At 35.4% G+C, this 10,081-nt stretch overlaps 1 protein-coding gene across 1 annotated transcript; it reads right to left on the bottom strand.

Annotated features, from left to right (window-relative positions):
• Positions 1 to 2,487: 2,487 nt before the first annotated feature.
• Positions 2,488 to 10,081, bottom strand: LOC114750924 (probable ATP-dependent RNA helicase ddx5). The gene is made up of 7 exons (XM_028939567.1): positions 9,810 to 10,081; positions 8,104 to 8,748; positions 7,699 to 7,787; positions 5,650 to 5,749; positions 4,968 to 5,222; positions 3,603 to 3,763; positions 2,488 to 3,123 (listed from the first exon to the last, which is right to left on the bottom strand). Exons 1-7 carry the CDS (start codon positions 9,963 to 9,965, stop codon positions 2,820 to 2,822), a joined length of 1,710 nt encoding a protein of 569 aa, XP_028795400.1. The 5' UTR covers positions 9,966 to 10,081; the 3' UTR covers positions 2,488 to 2,819.

Genomic DNA, 10,081 nt, shown 5'->3' with positions numbered 1-10,081 from the left:
AGACATCAATTACAGGTGTCATAACCCACCTTAGACAATTGATGAAACTTTTAATGATCCTGATTTGTTGCACTGTGCAAACAACTCCTTATGGACCGAGCGAAGGCATAAGAAATGTATGCAGTTCTGAAGGATAGAAGGGAATAGCTTGTGACCCTTTTTAAGCACTCCACTAGGAATTTATAATTGTTTATTATGTTAATGACTTGTTAGGAGCAGACTATCATAATTTGAATAGGTAGTTAGAATGGTGTGTTAGCATTAGTATATGTGTATCATATTATGTGACTATTGAATTGATATATGAATCAGACAACTCATTATTTTCTTAATGTTTCATAATTTCAATTTGAGGATTCTAAAATTTTATGTGTTATGGCATAGGATAAAACAAAAATGGATGATGAAACTAAACTTGTGGAAGAGTATGCTAAGCGATGCTAAAAAAGACGGGTTAACCAAGTTGCAGTATTAGTCGGGGATACGCTACTTTATATTTGTGTAAAGAGCCTCGACATACAATTGTTTATACTGGTAGGGCATAGGTAAGGGACATTTTAGAGGGCAATCACACTCGTTGTTATAATATGTTTAGGATGGAAAGAGATGTGTTCTTAAGTCTTTACATAGAATTGCAATAACATGGTCTAAGGGAAACTAGAAATATAGGAATACATGAATCGGTTGCAATGTTTCTAACTGCCATTAGCCATGTGTTTAGTAGTAGAATGCAACAAGAAAGATTTCAGTATTCAGGGGAGCAATTAGCAGACATTTCCATAATGTTTTATTGGGATGCTGTTGACTTGTCTTGTATATTTGATCGTGTCCTCACAACTCCTTCGATAAACTTTCCCCATCCACCTAAAGGTATTTTTTAATTTGTTACATTTTATTTATATTTAGCTTAGAAACACAAGCATTGTTGACAGCAATCACGTATTTGATATAGGTAAATATTATTTAGTGGATGCTGGCTATCCGACACCAAATGGATACCTCAGCTCATGTAGACAAGAGCATTACCATATGCCTAATTTTTGAAGAACATCTACACTTGAAAATGAAAATGAGGTCTTCAATTATTTCCATTCAAGTTTAAGAAGTACAATTGAAAGAGCTTTTAGACTTTGAAAGAGTAAGTTTGCAATCATACAAAACATAACATGTTATCAAATACAAGTTAAAATCGTTTGTGCGATGATGGCTATACCTAATTTCGTTAGAACAACATCTATTACTGATCCTAAATTCATTAACTATGAAGAAGGTACTTATGCACAAGAAGATGTTGATGATAGAGTTGGATTTTCATATGTACATTCATCAATACAATCTTCATCTTATGTGGCCCGAGTTCATAACTCCATGAGAGATAAACTTGTTAATTATACACAAAGATAATAGTCAAGTCTTTTTAATATCTTTCTTTGTGTGATAATTTTTAATTTTCTTTTATTATACATTGTAATATATAGTCAAAAAACTATTACAAATGCTGTATATTGATGCAACCTCTCAATTATTATGACACTTCTTTTTTTAATTCTTTTTATTAATGTTAATCTTACATTCTGGTGACAATTATTATTAATAAATTTTTTTAATTTGTGTTTATTTAATTTTGTAAAAAAAATATCACGACATTTCATATCTATAATTTAAAATAAAATACTCCTCCGATCCTTATTATAAGACCCCATTTGACTTTTTATTTGGTCCTAATTATAAGACCCCAATCCATTTTGTTTCTTATATTTATGCATTTTTTCCAAGATAATCATTCTAATAATGATAGTTTTAGCCAATATACTTAATTAGCAAGGATATTTTAGGAATGACAACACTTATTTATTATAAATAACCAACTTACTTACTTCCTTAATCTCCTCAAATAAGTCAATTGGGTCTTATAATTAGGACCGGAGGAGTAATATTTTCTGTTGACAAAAAAAATATTCATCTTTTTTCAAAAAACATTTTAAATGTTTATATTTTATAAATATATATACACATGCTAACAATTAATTAATTTTTTATATTTTTATATTTCATTTATTATATTGACAAAAAAGTTATTAGCAAATTTATTACTTCAAATGATAACATAAATTAAAATTTATCTTCTATGTAATTATTATATTAACTTATGTACTTTTTAGTAATTTGTACTTTAAAAAAATATTTCTGATAATAACTATCCAAACACTAATTTTATTAAAATCATTTTTTCATAAAATCTATTCTTTCAAAATCTATTTTTAAAATCACTTTTTTTTTCCTATTGCATATATGATTATGATAAATGGGATATTAAAAGAGGCAGTAGTATAAACGCATAAAATGTCTCTCATTTTGTTAATTTACTCTTTGCGAAGCATGGGGCTCACACAGTTTAGATTAAAAAAATGTATAAAAACATCAAATGCATAGTGCGGCACAGCTCTATTGCCCGAAGATGCTACTGGAGTCATCCAGTAAAACGAGTTACCTGTAAAGCTGCGCTGGTGCCAAACCTACGCAGTGAAACTTGATGAAGAGTTATGTATTCTTCCCCAAAAAATTATTATTCAGTTATCTTAACACAGCAAATACATAGTCTTCCACAGCTATATGCACAACCCATAATTTTGCAAGTCCTTTCTGTTCATAATTTCCTATATCACCAATGGGCATGCATAGTATGAATTCAACATTACAGTGTGCTTCTGAAGCTTCCCGGCGGTAGTTCCAGCTGGAAAATGAATTGGTTTTGTGCTGGCAATTAGTCTCGCAGAGCTGGAAAGAATCTAACAATGATAATCAAAGAAGATTCAGATTCACTCTTCCATCATGTGTGGGGTAACATGCAAGTTTCTCAATGCCTCGGGCACTTCCTGCCCACACTGCTCTAGAATTTCAATCAGTGGTCCGACGTGTTTTGTGTCTCCCTTAGTCAGGAAACTGTGCAGGACACCATGGACACTGTGGCGGGCCATCCTTGTTAAAATATGCGTATAACGTTCAATAGAGGGTACAAAACTGGGTAGAATCACTATATCATACTTCCCTATATCTGCAGTGGAGATATGCTCAAAATCTATCAAGGCCACCGCTGGTTTCGTTCTGCTCTCTGAATCCACACTGTACAATATTACATAGAACAAGGAACAAAGAAACACTTGAGTTATGGCGTAGCTTCAAAAGGATAACAACTGATAACATAATGAAAATGAGACTATTCCAACAGTCATGCACTAAAAAAATGACTTTGGTATAACTATCTCGGAGACCTCAACATCCTTGTGAATGCTATCCATTTTTCTTTTATAGTATAAAGATCGCTCCGCTTTAATAATCACATGATTTAGCAATCTGTCTGTGGCGGATCCAGCCTCAGCAAATCGACACTGCTAATGATGACTACAGTAACAGCTGGCCATTGATAAATCTAGATCATCATTTACGTATAAGATTCACAGATCAGGCTAGAAGTTAATAAACTACTACTGTGTTGGTAGGCTAGGTTTCCTTTTGTTTCCCCCCGTGCAATAACTAATCTTTTCAAGATAATACATATCAATTTGAAATTAAAATACATAAAGAAACGCCTCCTAATTTACCTATCATTATATATTTGTGAATCAGACCCAACTGTAAGGGAAGAGCTTCTGGATTTGAGTGCAGCCACCAATTTTTGGGACTTCACAATTTTTCTTACGATATATAACACATATGATTTAAACGTCTGGCCACTCCAACACTGACCCAAGGCTTGGATGCTCTGCAAAAGTTAGAAGATTCACAGGGTTATGCAATGCATGCAACTAAAAATGTGAACAATTACGTGCCCGCATTTTTCAGAGTTGCAGCTAGCAAGAAAAAGGAGCAAAACATGCCTGTGCATCTTAAGAATGATAAAGGGTTTGTAAAACATGGGAAGGTTACTACTAGATAAAAAGTTAAAATCTCAACAAAGGCAACAATTAAGCCCAAACCAGACCAAGACAAACTAACTTCATTGATAGGAGAATAATTTAACCATTTAGCGGTTTAAAAGATATATTAAATAAGATCTAGTTTGTAGCCAGATCTTATATTTAGGACTAGAGGTAGTAAAATGTAGATTTATGGAGACCAAAATGGGTTTGGGATTTGATAACAAGAATTTTAAGTTACTTGGAAAAATTCAAACAAGGATATAACACTGAAAGTACTCCTAGGATATTGGCTTGGTATATAAAACCCATGCAAAGCCCCAGTACAAGTGAACACCAGATATTGGTTTGGTAGATATCCATAAAAGCCCGACACATACCAAGACCAAAATCCCCTTTGAAAATGAATCTAAAAGATAACCTGAAACCTAACAGAGAATCTACAATCAACACATATTTGGTTGAACTTTTCTTTCAATTGAAAATGAATCCATTGATAAGAAGAAGAACAAGACAAGTGGAGAACAAGGATTCCTCCACAGGTGTGATTCACAAACCAATCATTTATTTGCTCTGCGGATCTTTCCCACCCCCTTACAAGCATGTATGTGGCACCCCTAAGCAAATTACTAGCGGAAACCGAAAGGGATAACTCTTCTCCAACAAAGATGCACAGGAACAAACATCTGACAAATTTCTCACATTCTATCTACCTTGGACAGTAAGGGACTTGCGGGTCTACTTTCCTACCAACAAAGAAGGATTACCGAAGAAACAACATATCAATGGAGTGGAGGATTGGCAGCTGTTGCTGCTTTTCTTTGAAGCACTAGTCCTTGCTGCTAAACTTGAATCTTGTATTAACAGGCTACTTAAGGACTAAAATTAATGAAACAATATAAGAGGAAAGCAATTGCTTACTAAATTAAAGGAAAACAAAATTTGAAGCTAAGACAGTACCAGTATAGCCTAGTGCTAATGCCAATAGCCATAATTTAATTAATTAAATACATAAGAAAGAAACCAAGCTTAGTATACCAAAATATATACCTCCTGAAGCCTTTCTTCTTCAGATGCACACGTTTTTGCAGTCTGGACAATGCAAGAACTTTGACTTGTAACTGAACCATTAAGAGATAGTCTACAAATGGATCCTGCCAAAAGATTTTGAATGGTTGGGATAGATGAATAATGGGTACAGTTGTTGAAAACTACAAGTCGGGGAGCGCCAGAAATAGAATCCTTGATTGATTTTATAGCATCAATGTGGCCATCGCTAAAGAAAGAGTTCAACTGATCAACAACCTATACAATATCACAACAAGGGTTAATGAAATTATACACAATTTTTTTTTGGGGGGGGGTGAAAAAAGGTGATTTTATGGAATTAAAAACCATTGACTAATAAATACAAAGACATGATATACATTGCTAAAAAGGAAAGGAACAGTACACAAAAGTCTCTATCACAAAATAGTTGTTATAAGTAATGGATACAAAGATATTTTGATCAAAATAGCAGTACTTGTAACGCATCCTTTGCTATCCAGGAGCAAGTAGATTTTTAAATATAAGGGAAGATCATGTAATTTAAACATATCCCTTGGGAGAAGAGCGCATGTTACCCTCTTTTAAAAGATAGTAATAGTACTAGTACTAATAAATAAGCATGCAGATAAATGGATAAAAGAAGGAAAACTTCCATGTATAGCAAAATCAATAGAATTATTACCAGCATAGAGACACTAGATATATTGATAGCCTTCAAAGAAACAAGTTGCAAAAGCCTTTCAGGAGTGGAGACAAGGAACTCTGGCTCACAGCATTTCAGACTGTAAAACACCCAAAAAATGGTGAGAAGCTGAATAAGATGCCAAGGATAAGTTTATGCGTGTACGTATTCAAACTATCCTACCTAGATATAGGATATGCTTCCAATTTTCTTAATTGGCCCCTAACGGGGACCAAATGATTTTCATTTAGAAAATCACATTTTATTAATAGCTCTCCTTTACCTTTATTCTTTTGTCTTTCAATTTTAGCTTCTATTTTTCATTCCCTAGGATTTTGTCATTGATCGGTTTACTTTTGGAATTCCAATTTGCTGATTTCAAGGGATTCGAGGGCAGGACCATTGCCATTTTGCCTCTGATATCTATATTCTTTGAACTATTTTTCAAGCTAAGGAAACTATCAGAGTAATTATTGATTCTGATTTTCAGTACTCCCCAGATCAAAAGGCTACTCCTTGTCAAACTCATTCAGGAATAAAAGGCTTCGCTCAAAGATGAAGTTGTTCATTTGGATACAGCGCTGAAGGATATAAATATAAATGACTTATAGTAAACTTGTAACTACAAAGCACTCTCTTCTACTATTCGCATTATGTGTTAGAGCAGTAAATTCCTCACTGTTCAGCTGCCAGATAATTGGTCCAGACTCTTTTTGGTATTTCAAGGGAATGATGTATAGGTTCAGGGAGGTTGGGAACTTCTTGTATGCCACCTATGGAAATAGCAAAGAGAGAAAGGTCCGGAGGAATTGTACTATCTATGCTGTTATTTGGTGTCTATGTGATGGACCCAAACATGCAGCCAAGACGTAAAGGAGAAAGAAAGGAGAAGCAGAAGGCAAAAAAGAGGGGATAAAAGAAAGAGAAACTGACAATAAAACAGAAAGGCTAAGGGCAGAACTGAAAGACAAAAGAGAAAAGAAGGGTAAAAGAGCGGAACCATTGTGAAAAAGAGAAGGGAGTGGTTCGGCAGCAGAGTTTAGCAGGAAACAAAAACTGGGGAGAAGAGGGAGGGGGGAGGATGAAAGAAAAAGGGGGAGGGGGAGATTTAGACAGAGAGAGCCAGCCTCTTGAAAGTGGGGCTACGGTGTGTTTTGCAGAGAAGTGTTGGTGAATCTTTGTGTTAGAGGGAGATATTCACTTCAGATTGTGCAGTTGTAAGAACTTACCCACAAAGCTCTTTTGCATTATAATACTAGCACCTCTACTCTTTAGTCTTTAGCCATTTTCTGAACTGTGCTGTGTTGATAGGAGAGTCCTATCACTAATTTGGAGAGAATTGCAGAATTTTTTTGAATAATTTTCTTCCCCCACATCTTCTGCAGAAATTTGGTTTTTTGCTTTGTTATATCACTCAGGCAATGGTTTATTTCAACGTTTTTCTTAAATAGGAAGAGATGTTTGAGAGTTTTGCTTAGTTTAATTTTGTCCCCAATTCTTCCATTTGAAAAGTGCAGTTTATCATAGAAAGAATCTTATCATCAACTCCCGCACTCCACAACTTTCTTTTGGTGCTAAAATTTTCTTCTTCCATTATTGGGAAAAAAAAGAAGAAGAAGAAATACACAAATACACATTAAAATATTTCAAACATGCACTGCAATCATGTGAGTCTGCAAAAGAGCAGAAGAAAAATTCAAAAAACAAGGATGTCTATCATTTCCATGCAAAAAAGAAAAAAGAAAAAAAGGTGAGAAAATCATATCCATGGCTCTTTTGATAAAAACATGCCATCTTCATCTTCAGATCATTTTAAAAACTTAATGATCTTATTAGACCAGAGACATATCAGAATAATTAAAAAATCTCGTTGACATTAAATTTGAATTGAAAACAAAATGGACTATGCATTGCCAAACAGTGATAACAAATATTGTATGTGCCCCCACAATTGTGCTGCCTTTTGATAACAAGCATCGTTATGTTACAGAATTATGTTACAAAAGCCCCAAAAAAAAAAAAAAACACAGAGAGAGATTCACTCATTACCCTTGAATCTGGTGGTCTAAGGAGGCACCTGGATGTATACTCACTGTATGAATCCCAAGAGGTTTCAAAGCCTTGCAGACCGAGCGGACCTGTTCATAGATTTTTTAAATTGAAGTATAGAAGTTACAAGGAAACAAACAAATACACGGTAAGAAATAATCCATGGTAACAAGCAATGTTAGTTCTTCCCTTCTGTTAATGTTGTCTCAGCAAAAACAACAGCAAAAGGCATCATGAATGTTGCATCACAATAATAAACTCTTAAACAAGGAAACTTAGAAGCATCAGGAATACAGACAAGAAAGAAATTTACCCTAAAACCCCAGGGGGGGCAACAAGAAGAAGAATTTCGACTTATAGTATGAAATAATATATAAATATGACAATGAAAGATTATCTGCAAACCTTAACAGATTTTTCTTGGGAAGGCACTAGAAATAGAAGAAAGGGACTGCCAAAGGATAAGCCTTCTTTCTCCTTTCTTGCAATAGTATCGGCAGCACTAGAAACCATCCAGGCAATTTGTTCAGTGGTAGCAGAATTTCCACCGGTCTCCATTATATCTTTCCCAGTAGAATAACATTTCCAAAATTCCAATCCCCATGGGTCAAAAAGCAAAGAGTCTCCCTCTTGATCAGTGCAAGCATCATCATGCCGCAGTGCATTTTCAATTGAACTTAAACACCACAATAGAAATTTTGAAGGGGACTCAGGGTTTTCACATTCTTTTCCCTGGGGACCACAAAGGCACTCCTTCTTAATCACCTCAATATTTGCTCTTTCCACGTTAATACATTCCTGCCCCAGGGTGGCTGTGACAGATTTTTTATATTCATGTTTCAGATCTGTGACTTCATTTTCCCCTAACTTGTTAATTTTTGGAATATTACCTCCAAGCATGTCTTTCGTTCCAGCAGCACTCTTCCCACCATCACATCTCTCATCTTTGTTGGAATGGGTTTTCTTTTTAGAACGCTTCTTTTTAAATTCTGGTTTCCCTTGTCGGTCATTGAATGGATCATCTGGAGTAGGCAGGCTAAAGCACATCCCCTGCAATACCAAGAAGTAACCTAACATAATTTTACAAGAGAACTTGTCATATAACTAGAACTCGACAACAATAACTCATAATATGGACCATAAGGCATTCCTCACATTCTTCAAGAAGAAGAAGAAGATTGTATGATTATGCTCAACTTGATGAGCCTCTACAGCTGCATTCCCAAGAATTATTATACAAATAAAATTTACCAGGAAAGTTTTATATGCCAGGGGAACAAATCAGAAGACAACTAAATCCCACATTCCCACTTTCTCTTCAAACGGGAAAAACAAATAATTTATCGATGAGAAGAGAGGATAGTAATTGACATATCAAATAAGGTCCGATTAATACCCTCCAAAAACAAAAAGCTAATACAACAAAAAATAAACCAGGTTTTAACTCAAAAGAGCCTTCTAATCCCTTTGAAGATCAACAAGGGGCGTCCCGGAAAAGAGCCATTTGCAGGAAGACCCATAAAGATGCCATCAAATAATCCTTTCCCAAAGATGTAGCAGAAGGAATTACTTATTCAATAGTCTAGCATTCTGTTCCAACCAAAGACACCATAAACAAGTAAAGACTGCACAGAGTGCCAGAAAATACATGCTCCTTTTGCTTCCCTAAACCCATAAACTTAATATCCCTGCGTAACAGATAATTTATACAGCTAACATCGGTGGAACACCAACAGGAAATTTTCTTTCTTATCTGTCACGAAAGCCCCTTACTTTGATACTCAAGCTATCACTCATCAGCTGCAAATATCAACCAATACAAAAAAGAAGGCTTCTACTAGAGCAGCTTCACTAGACATGACAATATCCAGAAGTATGGAAAGAAAAGAAGAAATGCTTTAAGCCTCAATTTCGGTTTTTCACTTATAGTCTTGTTATAATGGAATCCTAAGAATAAAGTCTTCTCAAATGTTTCATTCAAAAATTCCACCGAGTGTGACTACCAACCAACGGTTCCTTGAAACAACAAAGTGCCACAAAAAGGCTACCATTTCCTCAAACTTGCTCCCAGAAGTTAACAATACGCAGCAATATTGCTATCTAGGGAGTACCTGGCACATGCGGCGTTTTCCGGAAAGGCGGCGCTTCTTGGCGGCGATGATGGCGGCCACCTTGGCAGAAACGGAGGAGGAGTCATTCTGCTTTCGGAGCTTCTTGCGAATCGATTTGTTCTTCTTCCTTCGGACAGCGTCCTCCCCCTTAGCCATTGCCACAATACAGTGAAAGCAATGCTCTCACAGTCGGAATCGGAGCAGCAAGTGGAAGTTATGCTCCCAGTTTGAGGGCGCGGCCCATGAACACATAAACGGCGCCACTAACCAAA

The sequence above is a fragment of the Neltuma alba genome, unplaced genomic scaffold (assembly GCF_004799145.2).
Source record: "Neltuma alba isolate B1F8T4 unplaced genomic scaffold, ASM479914v2 tig00006692_pilon, whole genome shotgun sequence".
NCBI classification, from domain to species: Eukaryota; Viridiplantae; Streptophyta; class Magnoliopsida; order Fabales; family Fabaceae; genus Neltuma; species Neltuma alba.
This window is presented reverse-complemented; position numbering and strand designations above follow the sequence as displayed.

Coding starts and splice junctions, on each gene's coding strand:
- LOC114750924 (XM_028939567.1), bottom strand. CDS start 9,965: ATGGCTAAGGGGGAGGACGCTGTCCGAAGGAAGAAGAACAAATCGATT. Junction 8,749..9,809: donor GAAAACGCCGCATGTGCCAG/GTACTCCCTAGA, acceptor TTGGTATTGCAG/GGGATGTGCTTTAGCCTGCC. Junction 5,223..5,649: donor TATCTAGTGTCTCTATGCTG/GTAATAATTCTA, acceptor GATATTGTATAG/GTTGTTGATCAGTTGAACTC.